Source organism: Manacus vitellinus, unplaced genomic scaffold, assembly GCF_001715985.3.
Source record: "Manacus vitellinus isolate BGI_N305 unplaced genomic scaffold, ASM171598v3 scaffold_9_pilon, whole genome shotgun sequence".
Classification (NCBI taxonomy): Eukaryota; Metazoa; Chordata; class Aves; order Passeriformes; family Pipridae; genus Manacus; species Manacus vitellinus.
Window position 1 is genome coordinate 17,093,921 of NW_021940917.1, and position 18,226 is coordinate 17,112,146.

An 18,226-nucleotide genomic window follows, 5' to 3' on the forward strand; every position below is an offset into this window, starting at 1 on the left:
TCACCTTTTCAAAAGGTTAGTGAAGCACAGGAAGACTATGACTCAGGCCTGGCATCTGCATGCCAGAAAAAAAAAAAATCCAGCTTTCTAGAACCTCAGCCACTCATCACACTTGGCCTAGTGGTCCTCTCCATACAATTATCTTTATGCATTTTTATTTAATTCCCTTAACTCAAAACACTGGGGTTCTGTCTGCCAGGTTCTCTTCAGTCCTTGTAACAACCTAAAGTGGATGGCTGTGGACACTTGCCACCTTTGATCAGATCTGTGCTGCAAATTGTGCCCTTTCAGTTCCTGAAAAGTTAGAGAAGCTCATCCAGAGCAGATTCGAGATTTCTCTGTTCCTTTCGGGCCATTGTCCCTGTGATACATAGCTTCACTCACCAAACCTCTCCAGAGCATCAGCCATGGCCTGGTTTTTCACCATGTCAATGAGTCCCCGCCCCAGGCAGAAGTGGGGGAAGATGAGGAAGACAGACTTCAGAATGTCATTGATGTCCTTCAGCTTCTGTTAAGACAAAGTCAAATGCCAGTGAGCCACCTGAGAAGAAGGCAGCCACCACTGCCAAGGGTGACCCATGTTATGTCTGACCCCTCCCTCCCTTCCTCAACACTGCACTCCACAAAAATTCAAGGATTAGAAATGTTGTCCCAAGGGCCAGTGCCTTGGCTCCTCAGAACAGTCAGTGTTGTCGAGTTGCTCAAGATTCTATTAACACAAGCAAACTGCAACAAAAGGAGAGATTTCTCCAAACACTCACAGTCTAAAAGGCACTGTCTGCAAACATGTAAAAGGGCTACAGGTTGAGGAGATGGGGAAGTTGTGCTTGCACAAACTGGTTATGTCAGTGGCTGTGGGCAGCTCATCCCTATCCCATATTAGAGGCTCCAAGACTTCTCCTTTGTTGTCTTCCAGTTGGCTCAGCCCACAGATTGAACTGATAGCAGCCTGAGGAGGGGTTCCTGTTCTGCCAGACACTTATCTTCCAGCATGTACTTATTTTTACTGAGCTGAAACAGGCTTTGTTACAAAAGGAACCACCATCAAGGTTCCTTGCCTCCTTATGCCCACAGGAAGAGGTATAATCAACAAATAACTCCCACAGGGTCTCCTGAGCTTCCTCCCACAAGGAAGACTTCACACCACTGTGGGTCAAATGGGGCTGGCTAAGACATCTTGTGTTGTATACAAGCAGGGGAGGAACTTGCACCTTCCCCAGTAGGCATCTGGCTCTGAAAAACTGAATGGAGGAGTGTCAGTTCCCAACACATTTAGAGAGGTTTCTACCACAGGAGGCAAAATTGAGGGCAACTAAATGCTTGAGTGATTCAACAGCCTTAGTAGATGGAAACTGCCCTTCATTAGTAACATACAAACAATTCCATCTGAACACAAGAAAACTGTTTGAGAGATTTTTTTGTTTGTCTTTTGTTGTTGTTGTTGTTGTTTTGTTTTTGTTTTCATTTGTTTGTTTGGGGCTTTTTGTTGTTTTGTTTTTGTGGGTTTTTTTTACCCTAAGAGTGATTTGAGAAGCAAAAGAGGTTGCCCAGAGGGACTATGGAGTCTCCATCCCTGGAAATGTAAAATCTGATGGCCCTCAGCAAACTGCTGTAGCTGATCTTGCTCAGAGGTCGGACCAGACAATCACAGGAGGTCCTTACCCATCTTAACCATTCTGTGAACATTGCTGAATTGGGCTTTAACCCACTTCCACCAGAACCTATGTTTAAACTGCTGCCAAAGCTAATGGGTACAGGCCATGGCCTAGCTTTTCTGGAGAACTGGCTGCCAAAGGCAGCATGGCACCAACATGGAACCAGATTGCAGCAGCACAAGACAGTGAGGAGCTTCTGGGGAAACGTACGTTGTTGGTGAAGAGCTCCAGGACAAAGGTGGCCACACTGCCATTGATGCCAATGAAGAGATTCACACTGGTCAGCACAACATATGCTGTGCTGGGGATTTTGAACACGAAGGAGGCTGGATACATGAGAGGGGTGATGGACCACCTGGCAAAAAGAAAAGCAGCAGCATCAGGTAAGCACCTGCTGAGTGCTAAGAGCCTTCCCAGTCACTCTCTAAAGAGAAATCTCTTACCCATAGAGAAACAGAAGGAGAGCCAGCACAGGCAAGTTGGAGGAGGATACATAGGACTTCTGCTGGAAGCAGATGAAGATGATGACGACTAATGTGGCTGGAACAATGTAGTTGCACTTGAAGGGAAAAGCATGACTTTAGATTTCTTTCCCAATGACAAAAAAAGGTGCCTTCCTGCTCTAATCCAATAGTTCTCAGAACTCTTTTGTGTTCCCAAAGCTCTTTTCAATATGAGACTCTTAGAAGTGTCATATGTGTGAACTACAACTCAGTACACATGAATTTACATTTCTTGGTCCCTCTAGAAGTAGCCAGTAGACTCTCAGAGGTTCTGGACACATGTTATAAAAACCTGCTTTGGACAAAGCAGAACAAGGGGCTACACCAGCAAACATTTTGGGGCAATTACTTTAACGTGACGTAATAAATGCTGATGACTGAGCCTATGGTTGTCCTCCCATCCTCTGTTGTGCTTCTTGCCCTACTGAAGTGAACCACTGCCCCAAGAGAGCGAACACAAAAGTCATGGTCACAGTGGTTATTCACTGAAATAACGTGGTGCCTGCTGGCCCAAACTGCACTTTGCACTTCAGTGCAAGACACTCTGCAAAAACAGAAGAGAGCACAGTTTAGCACATTCAAAGCCCTTACCATATCCCAGACAAAGTTGGCCACCCAGTAGATCACAGGCTTCACACCACTGATGAACTGCAGGTGTTTAGCCTTGCTGACACGTTCTTGAATAAGGAAAACCACAAAGCTGGCAGGAACAAAGGACATGGCAAAGATCACACAGATGGAGACGAGGACATCCACAGAGGTGGTCATCCTGGACAAAAAAAAAAAAAAAAAAAGGGAAAAAAAAAAAAAAAAAAAAAAAAAAAAGGGAAGAAAACAAAATGTTTGTATGTTGGTGCTGGCTCCTTTGAGATGAAATGAAGCAGCTCATTCAGAGCAAAGCAGAAACTGCTTCTTCTGCTGTTCTTATTCTGCAGGGTAAGGGATGACCACACCAGGCTGTCCTAACTGCACAGTTCTTCTCCAGCCATATAACAAAGGGAACATACACAGCCTGTTGGCATCTCAAGGACAACACCACAACCTGCAGACTGGTTAGAACTTCAGTGTAATAGACTGCTTTCTGCTTTCCTTATCACCACCATTTTGTTTCTCACCTAATGCATTTCTTGGGCTTGTTTGGGGGTTTATCTTTTTGGTTTTTTTGGTGCTGTTTTAAAGTTCAGAGACACCTACCTGTCATCTGCCACTGCTTTACAGGTTTGAAGATGTACCTGCAGACATGTCCTGACTTGGATAGTGGTAGGGGTGGACTAGTCAATGCCTCAGGGAAGTGAACCCTGCACATTACTGTGTGCCCCCCCAGGTTGAGACAGTGGGTAATCAATGATTCCTAGCCAAATGGTGGCACCTTGGGACAAAAGAATGACCATATTCATGGTGAGACACGTTTCTGAAGGTGGCTGAGAGGAATTTCCTAAGTGGCAGAAGACCTGAAGATCACACTGGTTCTTAGAAGCTGCAGCTACCAGGGACTCAGAGACAGAGAAAGTTGGCACAGAATTGCTGTTCAACACCAAGTTCTCAGCAGCACATGTTGCCACCTGCCCAGACTAGAGAAAATAAGGCCTGCACGTTACAGCCTAAATGCCACAGGCCACTGAGTGTCCACCAGCGAGGCTAAAACCTCCTATGTTGCCTGTTTCCAGTAATCAGCAGCTGATGAGCCCAAAACCACCCATGTTCACATCAGGACTTACAGGGCTACTTCAGAGAGCTGCTGCTTGGTGAGGTTCAGAGGGTGATTGAAGGCAGTGATCCCGTAGGCACTGGGGTTTTCACCCTGCTGCAGGTTGGCTCGAAGGATGGCATTGTTGATCACATTCAGGAAGGATGCAATGGCATGCCAGCCCTTGTTGTTAAACCACACCTGCGAGAGACCACATCGACATCAGAAAGGCACCAGGTACATCATCAACCCAACAGGCTCCTAAGCCCTGCAGAACGTCCCTTTCTCTATTCAGGCCATACAATTTCTTTCCTCGTCTTTCCAGCTAGCACGCTCAGGGACAGAACACAGGGTTTAATCAGTAAGTACAAAAGGCTGCTGGAAGACAGCAATGATCCAGCACTGAACTCCTTTCAGGACTTCGAAGAAACAGATTTTGAGGAAACCCACACGAGAATGCAAACTACTCGTGTTCCCACAGGGAACTCTGTTCTGCACAGTTGACCATGGCAAACTGCTGTGACACCAGGTCACCAGAGCTTCAAACAGCAGGCACAGCAGTGAGGATTGGTTAATTTACCTTCACATTGTTCTTTGTATCCAGGCCTTTCATGAAACTTGACAAGCTGTTGAGAAATCGATCTCCAGAACTTCCCTGCAAATGGTAAAGACAGTTACTTCTCCTCTGAGAGTATTCTTATTTACGTCCTGGGGTCTAGCAGGGGTTACACAATGTTTTTCACAGCTCTGACAATTTTCTTCTCATTCAAAAGCCTCTATCCACCAAGGTGGAGGTGGTAACAAGGCTGAGAAACTTCAGCTTTCCTCCACCCTTTCTTTCTGGTGTCTCATCGGTAAGAGGTCAGCTTCATGCCTGTTTTTTTCCCAATAAAATGTATTAAACAAGGTTGCAGGCAACCTTCAGAGACATTGCAGCCCACAGGCAAGCAGTCTCAGAGGAAAACCAGGGCCCAAATTCTCTTCTGAGCCAAGGCAGACTCAGTACAGGAGGGCTAAACTGGGGTACTGAAAGAAGACAGCAACCCCTTGTTAATTCCCTGAGACAGCCCAGCCTGTCCTGCCACAAAACACTCAGAGGTGTCTGCAATCCCCACCAGCTTGCAACTGTGTTGGGCAGAACCCACATCAGCAATGTGGGCTACATGAACTTCAGCTGAGCATCTCTCCAAGCCTCCTGCCACTCCCAGACAACTGCCTGGGAGATCCCAGCTCAGAGACAGTGGGGAGAAGCCACTGGACACAGCTAACATACACACCCCCCTCGTTTTATGGCTTCCAAGTCCTCTCCCAAGAAACAAGACTGATATTAGTACATCCTGGGTTTATGGGGGACGTTGCTTACCTGTGCTAGCTCAAAGATTTTCTTCACCTGTTTAATGGCATCGGTGACTTCATGGCTTGGAGGAAGCACGAGGGAACTGCTGGCTCCCAAGGAAAAGCCACCATACCTGAAAGTTCAGACAGAAAGTGATGCTGAGACCTGACTATTCATTGACATCCAGAAAATACCGCTCCTCCTCCCTCTCCAGATGCCTCCTCTTCCTGCACTACATCCAACACAAGTGTCTCCACTAGTACAGGAAAGGATGACTTTGATTTTCCTACATGGCTGCTTAGCCGTGGTGTCTTCTGCTCTTTGTTTCTTGGGTTAAATACCCATATTATGAATGCTGAGCATGCTGCCCATTTAATAAATGCAGTTATCCTCTCCTGCAAGTGCAGACAAAGCAGGACATCTCCCTGCTGCCCTTGGTTGGAAGGATAGCACCTCCCAGGACAGCGTACCAGCAGGCTGGTCATGCAAATCTTTTCAAGCCAATACTGCACTCTGTATAAGGCAGATATGATTTTCAGTACTCTGGGGTTGTCTCCCAGTTTATCCTTCAACATCTTCCCTCAACATCTGGCAGCTAAGAGTCATAAAACAAACTGCAAAGTGGGGTGGATGTGTCAGGCTTAATACAGTGCTCAAGGGTTAGTGGACACATACAAGCTAAAGAAAAGGCAGTAACTCACCTGAACTCATTCACCCAGACCTTATTCTTTAAGCTGTAGAGACAGAAAAGAGAGTTGATGTATAATATATAGAACAAGAGAAGAGACAGACCCATCACTGTTGCAGGCACATGGCCAGGGAAAAGAGTGCAACAGCCTCTTGCATCTGTCACATGTCCCACCGTTCCTTTGCAGTGTAATCCCTAGGGTTGGTACCCAGACTTTTCCCATACTCTGCCTACAAGGGTCAGGACACAGCATCACTAATAAAGCAAAAACACCACTTGAGCTCAGGATCAGGGGTATGTGGATTTGGCTTGCTGCTGAAGAATTTGGGCTGCCCAGGCTTATTTGCCTGATCTGTGCACCCCCCATAGAGCGAGTAACATTTGGTGGGGAGGGAATGGAGAGAGTGTGTTTAACAGCTACCTTTTCCCGATGATCTGTGCGTAGGTCTTCACTAGGTAGTCTGATATATTGCGGCCTGTCAGATTCTGGAGGATGTCAGCAGTGTCTTGCTCTCGCTGGTGCCACCGGTGAAAACACAGATAAACACTCGTCAGAAGGCACAGACGCCGAGCCAAACAAATCTTGTGCAATGCTTTGCACACAAGAATCACACCCGGCCACTCTGCTCCTGATTGCAGTGCCACTGAGCTCCCTCCTACCTGTGGCGGTGGCAGCCCGCCTGCACCAGGGGGGCACACAGGCAGCATCTTCTTGATCTTCTCGTTGCTGCACTCACAAGATGGGGAAGGGTTCTCCATGCTCCAGTTGCCTTTCAAGAAGATGTCCTGGACTGACTCTGGGACCAAAGCAGTGCTCCATTCCTTCTGCCCCACAGTGCAAGGAGTGTCTCTGTGTCAGGAAAGAGGGAAGAAAAATGCAGTTTTAAAACCAACTATGATGGCCTTTGCTTACAAGCCATTTAAAGATCAAACGTCACAGTCCTCAGAAGAGGCAGAGTGTTTCTCAAAGGAGCTCGACCTCACTGAGACAAACAGCTCAGAGTGACAGACCTGGCTCTGCAGCTTTTAAGACATCCCAGTGCCAAAGAGACTGAGGCTGGCCAACACTGAGTAGTGTCAGACACTCCCTTCTTTGTATTATAATTAAGCTCTTTATTTCAGTCAGTCTCAGCATGCACAGTGTCCAGAGTTCAAGGACAATGCTCTTAGTCATATAGTTTAGTTCTAAGTAGCCCTGTGAGGGGCAGGTACTTGGACTCTATTCTCATGGGCCTCTTCCAACTCAAGATATCCTATGATTCTAAGATCACAGCAGACACTCACTTCCTCAATGACATTTCTGCCTTTGGGGCACCAAAAGACTATTTTTCCCCCCTCGGCAGCATCAGTGGGTAGCTTTCTCCCCATGCCCCATTGGTGGAGTAATGCAGCTCCCATGTCTGTTATAAAGGATGTAGCTTAATTTCCACCCCTAGCCAGCATATTGGACACCTTGCCTCTCTCCCTATCATCCCGTGAACATCAGCTGCAGTTCTTCCAGGCTAAAGACAACCATCTCAGACTGATGTACACTCTGTAGGGAATACCTACAGTTGATAACACAGAGCAACGTAACCAGGTTCTTCACCACGTTCAGGACCAAACAGTAAATCTGGGGGAAGAGACTACTCTCTCCTTTTCATCTCCATCAGCAAGGACTTGCACTCAAACCTCACTCCCTCACCATGCTGAGGGCTGGCAACTATTTAAAAGGTTCTCAGCAGAAAAACTGAATGTAATTGCAACTCTCCTGGCTTAAATCCTGCTCTGGCCACACAGTACTATAATTCCCTAAAGCTAACTAAATCTACTAGTGACCAGAATCTGGGGGTGGACTTCCTCTTCCCAGACCAGAGTTCTACTTACGGGATGGAATGTCCCTGCATACAGCGTGTCCCAAAACCAGGCTTATCAAGAAGGGCATCCAAAAGCTTCTGAGTGCCTGCATCTTCAGGAGCATCATTGCTATGGGTACAGCAGAAAACCACTGTTGGGTCAGTGTGTTAACAGGCAGACAGCAAAAGCAGCAGCAGAGCAAGGCCAAGAACACAGTGAAAGGATAATGGGTGGGGATTTGCCTTTGAAGAATGCTTGGCCTAGAGCACACACACACTTCCAGTCTCTGTACACAGAACTGTTAGAGTCATAACACCATTCAAAAAGGGGTACGGCCTTGCCAGTAGTTCAGAGTTGGCATTTAAAGGTCCAAGAAGAAAATAACAGTACCCTCTTTAAAATGTGCTTCTGAGATAAGCACAAACCCCAAATTTAAATAACCTGTTAAGGAACTCAGTAACACAAGTCTGAAAAGTTTAGAATTTGTAGGCCACAAGAAACATACCTAATAAAAGTGTACTGCTCATCGTACATCCAGGGTTGTAATTCCAGGCTGGGATACTTCCCAAAAGGAGGAACGATCAGGCTGAACATGAGAGCAATACACACAAAGACAGCTGGCAGCACAATCTGAAAGTACAAGGAAAGAGCAAGTCCCTTTTTAAGCAAATATTCCCAGAGGCATCAGAAGTTACATGTGAATAACTTACTGGATTACAACTTTTTCAAGTTTTCCCAGGAACGTCTTTGCTGTTTTCACCAAAGCAGTGATAGACACCAATGCAAGACTTATCTTGGCATTTAACCAGGGCACTGACTTGGGACTCAGAGGATTCAGCCTGCAAATGCTGCTCTCAAGGCCAAATTTAGATTTGAACCTCAGCTGCATCCTCGCTGTGCAAGAATACTGTAACCACCTGGTTATCACACAATTCCTCTCACTTGCACAGGCCTCCCTTTGTTCACAGGTGCAGTGTGCAGTTCACAGCTGAAGACCAGTTTTGGTTATTCGCATTCCCTTGAGGTTTTCAGCCTGCCACCCCCTCAGACTACAACACACAGTGCAGAGCTGTCCCTGCTGAGGGACTCTGCTCACGTTGGGTGCTCTCACCTGGGCAAAGAAGCCCTTCCGGCTTCTCCTGGCAATAAGCATCCTCTTCCACAACAGAGCCATGAACTGCTGCTGGGTGAGCTTCCAGCCCTTCATTTGGTAGGAGCCTTTCCCATCCATGCCACTGAGAAGGTCTGTCTCTCTGGATTCTGCTAAGAAGAAATGACCCTCATTCAGAAGTTCAGAGATGCTCTCTGGGTACTTCTGTGCTGGAGGCAAAAGGTGATGGCTGGAGCAGCTACTCTCACCCATCCAAAAAAGAAAGAAAGTGCACGGTGAGCAGAGATAACAGAAATTTACATGAATGTATTTTCTCCCTTATCTCTCTGAGCCTTGATGAGAGGACTGAACAGGTTGTGGATCCTGCACTGGTCACTATTCCTAAAGGCAAATATGCCACCACGCCTTTTGCAGCCTCAGCCTTCAGACCTGCAGTATGTATAACAGAAAAGAACAGGCTTAAGACACAGCAATACCTGGATCTATGTCTGAATCATTAGGATCAAATGCATCATCTTCTGTAAATGGACGAAGGCAGCTCTGTCTATCTCCAAACACACGTCTGTTCCTTCTGGCTGGCAATGTCCCATCTGAAAATAACGCAGTTATGGTTAGCTGAGCTGCTTCAGGTAATCTCCAATTAGCCCCAGAAAAACTGCAGTAATATCATTTTCATTTTACATGTCTTCTATTTGCAAAACAAGGAGCCGATCTGGAGTGACTCCAGTGCAGGTAAAAGTAAAACCAAGACCCTCACTCTGCAAAGGGTCATGTTTTATGCATCATATCTTGTGTGATGTTCCAGAAACAACTTCTAGTGCACTGGACACTTTTTTTTTTCCATGTAGGCAGGGAAACAGCATTATAATAAAATTCTCACTTGATATGTACATGACTACAAGTGCTATTTGCTAGCACTCATTTATCAGGAAATGTTGTTATAAGCACTTAGTGCAGTGATCCGCTCTCAGAAACTCATTTGGTCTGACCCTTTCAAGAGTTCCTCAGAGTAGACAGTTGTGTCAGTCAAATAATTTTCAATACACTCAAACAGTAGAAATTCTTCACTATTCCAAAATAAATATGCTACCACTGAGTCAATTGAAGATTACAGTATATAAAAGCATGCATTAAGTATACTAAGACAGCTATTTTAAATCATTAAAAATACTAGCACACCAGAGCTCCTGTCCAGTCTCAAACAGGGTCTGTCACACCTGCAGGGGATGTGTCACTCCTGCAGGTGACAACTAGACCCACCTGAGGTTTCTGCATCCACACCACTATCATCAGCCACTTTCAGGAAGATCTGAAAAGCAATGGTAAGTGTCAGTGAAAAAAAAAAAAATCAAAGAAGGAACAACAATGTGGGGATTGCTTCAGGAGATGCCATGAGAGAACAAAAGACTGACAGGTGCAAAAAGAAAACAGAGGATATAGTTTATCCCCTGCATGACAGGGACATGGACTTTGTGGTTTCTCTCCAGTTTTCAGGAGCCAGCCTGTTACCACATACCAGCTGTTCCCCCTTTCCAATGGCAGTTCTCAGTGCATCTCGAACCTGAGCTCTTTCCCATGTCTCAGAAACAGACCTAGTTTTTAGGGCACCCCTCTATGAGCACACACTTCAACAGGGCAGAAGACAATCCATTTTGGAGGGGAATGCAAAGCAGCCTGTTCCATAATAAACTTTTACAGGAAGAGGTAAGACTGCATCTCATTCTTAGTTGTGACATAATTCATTTTGCCTAGTTTAAGATAGAAGAAAATTGTCAACTCACTAACCTCTTCCAGGGTAGTTTCAGAGATGCCATAGCTGGAAATGCCAAGATCAGAAAGACGGTCATCAATTTCATGGAACAGCTCCACAAAAGCTCCCTCTTTAGCAGCCTTGTATGGCAAGACGTAGGTTAATTCATGGCCAATGTCCTCCACTAGTCTGGCCTCAGAAACATGTTTTGTAATGAGATTTGAAATTGCAGAGACATCTAGAAAAAACAAACATAAAAGACAGTTTTCTTCTGGTTACTACTCATTACAGTAGAAAGAAAGAAGAGCTCAGTCTGAAAAATCTTGCCAGAAGGAAAGGAGGGAAAAGAGGACATCTCTGAAAAGCAGCTCATTTCCATGGAAAGTCTTGTTTCTTTTTACATTTAACAATGGATGGAAGCCTGGACCCAAGCCTAGCTGTAACTTTTTACATGCAGAATCTGGGAGAGCTTTTACATGCTACTGGAAGATCTGCAAGTCATTGACGTACAGTCCACCAGCATTACAGCCCTAGCAACTACATAATCTTTGCTTATTAACTCTCAGGAGAGCTTGAATTCGAAATGGCTCACTCAAGAAAAACATTCCAATATTTACAACTTTAAAAATACCATCTCTGTAAATTTAATAATTGCCCCAAGACTGTAGCTACATAGGGGCACAAGGTTAAGACGGCTGTCCAAGCTGAACTGTAGAGCAATGTCAGCACTGGGACTGAATCTTAAATTCTCTTTCAAGCCTCACCTATTGTAAGTGTGTCACTTTCATGGTCACTGCCAAGGCCAGCATCAGAGCTGCTCTGGGAAACACTGTCATCCTGGTCACAAAAAGAGAAGACAAACATTATTTCCTCCTGTTTAATCAAAACAGGGCCCACTAGATGCTGCAGACGGTGACGTACCACTGCAAAGGGCTAAAATAAAAGTAAGAGGTCATAGGTATAGAAGTGAGTGTTACAAAAGCATGCACTTCATCTATTCTGTATCCCTCCAACCAGGTTTGGACCACGGACATTGAAACAAACTACAGCGTAGATGTACACCCCATGTAACAATTTAACCAGACATGGTCTGGCATAGTACCTATCAAATGTGTAACACGTCTGCTGCTTCTAATAGGCCTGAGATTCCATGAAGAAAAAAATAAACATAAGCAGAAAGGGTCAGCTGTACCTTTTTCAGATAGGACACTGTGCTGCTGCTGTTTCTGCAGGAGCTCAGAGAGGAATCCACATCCTTCTTGACCAGGGTCAAGTAATAGCCTGTTCCCAGGTGGTTCTTCAGGAAGAGAGAAGAGCCAACACAGCAGAGCTTGCCATGAGAAATGATGGCAATCCGGTCCCCCAAAATGTCTGCCTCATCCATGTGGTGTGTGGAGAGAATGATAGTGCGACCTGAAAGACACCAAGGAAGATGTTGCTGTAAGTCAAACAAACCCACGTTCCCACGCCAAAGCCACAGCCATCTGCATCTTGCCATGAAGTTGGATGGGAGGTTGATGCCACGAGCTTGGCTCCTTTGAACAAGACCAGCAGTATGGAAAAGGTTCACAACTGCTGTCACGCGCTTATTCTGCTGACCTTTGTCGTGCTCAGCAAAGGCAGGTTTAATTTCATGTCAGCAAGGCTGGCTGCACAGAGCAGAACAGAACACTGCTGAACACCAAGGGTGACTTTTAGACTTTAAGCGCCCTCATGACCCAGTAAAGAACTTTGTTCTGAGCTCTGACATGAATAGGATGAATAGGATGAGGGAGGAGGACAGGTGAGAGATCAGAACAACCTTGTCCTGCGTTATCTTTGTTCATTCCTCAGTGCAGGCAACAACAGATTTGCAGAGACACATGGCTATTTTGAGAACAGTCATGAAACGGACTGATTTTCTTCTGCCTTCCACAACACATTCATTAAGAGTCAAGAAAAAGACATGTACTTACCTTGCCGATACTTCAGAAGCAGCTCCCATATCCCTCTGCGAGAATAAGGATCCACCCCAGCTGTAGGCTCATCCAGAATGACAACCTTGGAACCACCAACAAATGCTAAGGCAACAGAGAGCTTCCTCTGCATGCCACCTGTCAGGTACAAGAAGAAAGGTGTTCAGGCTGATGCAGTGACAAGTGGAACAGCAATACTTGCAGCACAGTGGATAATGAGCTCTCTGAAATAAAACAGACTGAGAAGAACAAGTACTGCTACTGTCTCAGGCCTTCAGGGTCCCAACCAGCTTCTCCACAGTGGATAACTGGTCTGGGTGGTCTTCCCTCAGTGGATGTAACTCTCCTCCTGCTGCAAGAAACCACGCCTTGCATACCCTTCCGTAAGTGAATCATCTATCTCAGCACAAGCTGAGCAAGTCACCAGCTTGGAGGCCTAACCATATCTGGGGATCTGGAGCACAGGTCTCCAGAGCTTGAGCTGCAGAATTAGGTCCCCATGAGACCTCATGGAGGCGTTCCAGAGGCAGAAGCGAGGAATTACACTGCACTCTTCAATACTAAAGCCAACTGTGGTCATCTGCTCTCCCTTCCCAAACTCAAACGTGCAGTCTGTACTGATAGTTGAGTAAGACAAAGGCACCTCAGTCTCTCAACTATCTGGTACAGAATGATACAGGAATCCAGCTCCTCTTGAAACAATGAGAAGAACACTCCAAGTCACCAACTGAAGAAGCACAAGTCAGCATAAGGAATGCACATACAGTTTGGAAACAGCAAGGGACTTGGACATTATGGTCTAAACCACTCTCACCTAAACTCATGAAACTCATAAGCTGTAGAAGAACAGATATTATGTGCAGCTGGACTACATCATGATGGAAACAAGTACAAAATACTCAGAAAAAGTGAGATATTTTTTTTATGGCCATTAGATAGCTTGAGACAGTGCAAGATTTTAAAGTTTACTAAGACACACTGATTAGGTACTTAATAAACAACTGATTTCCTTACGTGCTTAATTGTATAGCAGTCTGTATCTAATTACAGGATCCAATCAAGGTTCATAATGCAGCCTCAGAAAGCCAACAGAGCATTTCTGGAGGGAAGGAATGTAACGGAGCTGAACCTTACCAGAGAGTCTGCTTGTCCTGGCTTTCAATTTGTGAGGCAAACCAACATCTGTTGCCATCTGCTCCATCTCCTCTTTCACCTTCTTTTCCGGCAGCCCTTTGAGCCGAGCATAGAACCAGATGTGCTCCTCCACAGTCAGCCTACGGAACAGGAGCAGCCTCAGGGAATGGTTGAAAGCACCATGCTGGAATTCATCGCTTACATTAGCATTACACAGGCATATGTTTGCTCAGAAAAACATCTTTTAAGGCTGAGGTCTCAGGAGGGAGCTACAGACTGGGAGTGCTCTGCTTGGGCCTGACTTCAGGGTGTGGCTCTATTCACCACCCATGTAAATAATCCTCCTTTAAGGGCGCTTGACAGAGTAGCCCAAACATCCCAAATCACTAAGCACCAGGGAAGCACTTGGCCTAGTGGAGTTCAGTGGAATAGATTATTACGAGACACGACAGATGAAAGTGTAGGCTCTTGCTGATCATTCACAGGCACATAGGAACGTGCTAGTAAACAAAGCGTTCCTGTACCAATCTCACACCACCCCACTGTGTCACACAGTGCACACATTAAAAAAAACGACCATCAAAGCTGAAAGCCCACTACTGTATTCCTAAGAACCCAAACGTCTGTTGGATAACACCAGTTCTGTGCCTCACAGATGCTACTCACAAGTCAAACAGCACATTGTGTTGTGGACATACACCCAGGTTCTGCCTGATGGCGCTGAGCTCAGAGCGGATATCTTTGCCCAGGATGAAGGCTGTACCCGAAGTTGGGGGGAACAAGCCAGTCAAGATGGACCTGAAGGACAAACAGAACAGATTAGCAGGTTCCTAGGTTCCACCAGGAATTAGCTGCTGTGCATGCCAGGATGGCTGAACTAAGAGTGGGTGGAAGCCCTGGGGAACTCCCACATCAAGAAAGTAGTCTGAAAAACATCTCACTAATGGATTAAAAAAAAAAAATAAGATCATCTCCAATGGTTTTAACAGCGATCAAAGAACACCCACATGGTTGCTTGAAGGAAAAATTTTTTCTTCTAAGAGCTTCTCATTCTTTCAGTCCCAACTTTCTTCCTTACACTGGTAAGTCAGAATCACAAATGGTGTTACTATAAAATGCTTTCTCCAGATTCATTCGACCCATTCTCTACCTGAACTTCCTCTAGTTTCAGTCCCCTGTAAGTCTTCTGAGGCAGCTCACAACTGGACTAAACCAGCAGAAGCACACTAGTCTGCACCAGCTTGCACACTGCAGCTGTATGGCTACTTCTACCATATGGGTAGGAACTGCACTATGCAGTCGCTTCCTCCACTGTCCTAAAGGATTATTTTGTTCTTACATGGTAGTGGTTTTCCCTGCTCCATTATGTCCCAGAAAGGAGGTGATTTGTCCTTCATAGAAGTTCAGTGTGAGACCATCTACAGCAACTTTCTTGCCATCACGATAAACCTTGACCAGGTTCTGGATGGAAACACCAAGACTCAAATGCACTGGCTCTTCCTCCTTGCAGACTGGAAGAAAACACAGCAATAGAAAGACAGGTTTTAACAGGAACTGCATGGGAGTTCTAACAGCTATCACATTCCCCCCAGACTGTGGAGTTCAAAGAAGAAATGACCTATATGAAGAATTGACCACATTTCTGCCTCAGGAACAGGAACCTTCCGCAGAAGTTGTCCTTTAGTCTTTTCTCTTTCCTGGTCTCATCCGAGATCTGGAGATCTCCACTGTTATCAGGGTCAGCAAAGGTGGAAGGGGACTTTGCAACTCCATGAGGCTCAAGTGCACATCTGCACTCAAGTGGGCAAAGTACTTTGGGTTTATCTGGATACACCCACCTGATCAGTGTACCCAAACTGTGATAACAAAATGACAATCAATTTCACCTTAGCCATGCCAGTCCTGCTGTCCTCAGACTCATTTAAAAAAGGCAGACCATAACACTTCACTGCAGAAAGTCTCTCTGTCCAGCCACTTACCCTCTGAAGACCCCTTCTGATCAGGATGAGGCTGCTGCCTGTCCTGTGGTTCCTCACCAAACCAATACGACTTTGTGAAAGGAAAGTACCAGGGTCTGGGAATCCCATACTGGCCTAAAAAGAAAAGCATTACATGAACCTGACCGCATCTGTCCCTTTTCTTTTATTAGCTTTCAGGACAAGAAGGGAAGTACTCCACCCCCAGTAAGCCTCTAGGTGAGGCAAGGCTAAGAAGAGATCTTTCTTGATGAAGACACTGACAGACTGTGGGTAAGAGACACCTAACTTCACTTTAGGGTTAAAGTGTGCTGTGTTGGAAGGTGCTAAGTGGCACATGTGGCACTCTTAAATTCTCCCTTGCAGCAGGGTCTGTGGACTCAGTAGTTCAGTGAAGGGAACAGCTGAAGTACAGCAAAGCTCCTGGGGTTAGCTCAGCTGTGGCCACAATGGGGCCACACTTCAGTGGTGAGCAACATTCACCACTAACAGCAAGCAACAGCTTTGCTGTGATGCTGGTCTGTAGTTTTCCTCCATGACCTTTCTGCAGCTCTGCTTAAAAACGGGCCAAATCTGCACCTTAGCAAGCGAGTAGGGTGGAAGGATTTATTTAAAAGCCTGAAGACATGACTCAACCTCAGAAGCACACCTCACCTGGGAAGACAGATTCGATGTACCAGGTCATGACTCCATATAGGAACGTATCAAAGAGCATCATGACGGCAGATGTGGTGATGCTAAAGCCATCTTCTTCCAGTGGGCTCTCAAAGAAGTTGTCCCACTGAACACCAACACCCTGCTCCTCAAACAGTGCAAAGTACTCACAACCAAAACCAAAGGCTACTGGAGACAGCAGGCTCTGCAAATGGGAAGCACAAACACGCATTTGAGTTTTTCACATCCACTCTCCAACTAGGCAGCTCAGTTCTAGTACAAGGCTAAGGGACATCATCCCTGTGAAAAGTCAAAGTTCCAAGGAGCATCACTGTATTTGCAGAGAGGGAATGGCATATTTGGTCTTGGTTCCAGCAAGTCCTGAAATCTCTGCTAGACCTCCCTCCAGAACTGATTGTTTCCCTCTCTTCTTTCCCTTCCTCTTCCTCCCTTCCTCAGGTCACTGACAGTCACCTTCTCCAGACAGGTAAGAAGTGCTGTGCAGAGGAAAGGCAGCTGGTTCCTTCAGCCTGCATATCTGGTGGTACAGCATCACAGCACACAGAGATCAAGGCAACTTAGTCCAGCCACATTGCTTCTACAACCAAAGCCAACAAAACCCTCCCAGAACCTTCCAGCAGGTTCAGTGAACTGCTTCATCAAGCCCAGCCCTGGTAGTCTCTTACGCTGGAAATTATCCTCCCATTGCCACTTTCCCCCTTCAAACAGAGTCCAGCTAGAGAGCTGCTGAGTGTCGTACTGGTGGAGGCCCAGTACTCAGGATCGTTTCATCAAGACTTACCGCAAAAATCTTGAGTGAGAAGCTGATGTGGTCCTGCCAGGCAACACACAGCACGTAAGGCAGGTACAGGGTGAAATAGACAATGCCCCCACAGGCAGCTGCCAGGTTGGCCCTGGAGAACACAGTGCTGATGAGGAAGCACTGCAGGATGGTCACAACGGCGAAGATCGAGAGGAAAACAAACACCACACTAGGGTCGCTGTAAGGCAGCAGATTCCCCATCTGGCAGGAGAACAACAAGTGCATTAGGCTTTAAAAGGGCTCTCCAAGGCAGCTTTATTATAAGCAAGCCTGCAAAGCTGCTGCTCAGGAGAAGCTGGGCTTCCTGCAATTTGCACAACAGCTTTCCCAGAAGTGGGGCAGTACCAGAGGCATCTTTTCAAGAGCACTGAATCTACTACACCCCCTCCTGCTGTTTTCAGCCACTCAGTCCTGTTTTGCTCCAGAACATTGTTCCCAAAAAGTGACTGGTCGACACACACCATTAACTCCTCCCCAGCATGTCAGTGCAGACCACTGCTTAAGCAGGCTCTAAAGGCTCTAGGGTCTGCTGCCACAGGAAAAACCAGACAACTCACCTTCAGGATCAGCACCAGCAGTCCTGCACTCATCAGGAGAGGGACTAGGCTGCTAATGAACCAGCTTAACCAAAGGATGCCATTGTCAAGTCCCATAATCCTCATCGTCTCTTTCAGCCGGGCTTCCTTCTCATACACAATGCCCTTAATTATCACAGCCACTGAATAGATCCAGGCTAGTGTCATGAAGAGGGGCATGGAGCGGCTCATGACACGCAGAAATCTGAGAAAGTGAAGGAAAAGGGCCAGGAGAGCACAGTGAGAAACATCACTGGAACTGCAGTATCACTCAAGGGCTATGAGAGCATGGTGACAGCCAGGGCTTCACTGCACACAGCAGCTGATGTGCAGAGCCTGACACAGGATCAGTGTGATCACCATGAGGTGAGGCTGATGGGTTTGGAGCACATTGCTTGTTAGGAGTGGGAGCTGGAGCTACAGCTATCACCAGGTGGAAGAGTGGGTGCAAAACCTGCCTTGCCTGGGGACTGCTCTCAAGTGTCCTCTTTCCACTCTCCTGTGCATATGTGTCTGCTTTTTTCCCCAGGGCTATTTTTGTTT

The 18,226-nt window shown here is 46.3% G+C and overlaps 1 protein-coding gene across 2 annotated transcripts in view; it reads right to left on the reverse strand.

Annotated features, from left to right (window-relative positions):
* ABCA1 (ATP binding cassette subfamily A member 1) overlaps nt 1–18,226 on the reverse strand; it is an 81,865-nt gene that overhangs the window by 6,150 nt on the left and 57,489 nt on the right. The window contains exons 15-40 of one of the 2 annotated variants that reach the window (XM_018086003.2): nt 17,666–17,888; nt 17,088–17,309; nt 16,286–16,490; nt 15,635–15,748; nt 14,995–15,166; nt 14,322–14,453; nt 13,656–13,795; nt 12,522–12,659; nt 11,759–11,979; nt 11,331–11,403; nt 10,602–10,804; nt 10,077–10,125; nt 9,293–9,406; nt 8,817–8,965; nt 8,211–8,335; nt 7,736–7,834; nt 6,530–6,719; nt 6,291–6,385; nt 5,883–5,915; nt 5,209–5,314; nt 4,426–4,500; nt 3,877–4,046; nt 2,750–2,927; nt 2,099–2,214; nt 1,866–2,010; nt 385–508 (exon numbers count right to left, since the gene is read on the reverse strand). In XM_018086003.2, coding sequence (XP_017941492.2) covers nt 385–508; nt 1,866–2,010; nt 2,099–2,214; nt 2,750–2,927; nt 3,877–4,046; nt 4,426–4,500; nt 5,209–5,314; nt 5,883–5,915; nt 6,291–6,385; nt 6,530–6,719; nt 7,736–7,834; nt 8,211–8,335; nt 8,817–8,965; nt 9,293–9,406; nt 10,077–10,125; nt 10,602–10,804; nt 11,331–11,403; nt 11,759–11,979; nt 12,522–12,659; nt 13,656–13,795; nt 14,322–14,453; nt 14,995–15,166; nt 15,635–15,748; nt 16,286–16,490; nt 17,088–17,309; nt 17,666–17,888 — 3,611 coding nt within the window. Of the gene's footprint in view, nt 1–384; nt 509–1,865; nt 2,011–2,098; nt 2,215–2,749; nt 2,928–3,876; nt 4,047–4,425; nt 4,501–5,208; nt 5,315–5,882; nt 5,916–6,290; nt 6,386–6,529; nt 6,720–7,735; nt 7,835–8,210; nt 8,336–8,816; nt 8,969–9,292; nt 9,407–10,076; nt 10,126–10,601; nt 10,805–11,330; nt 11,404–11,758; nt 11,980–12,521; nt 12,660–13,655; nt 13,796–14,321; nt 14,454–14,994; nt 15,167–15,634; nt 15,749–16,285; nt 16,491–17,087; nt 17,310–17,665; nt 17,889–18,226 lie in introns of both variants that reach the window. The other variant, XM_018086002.2, reaches the window with a different exon arrangement.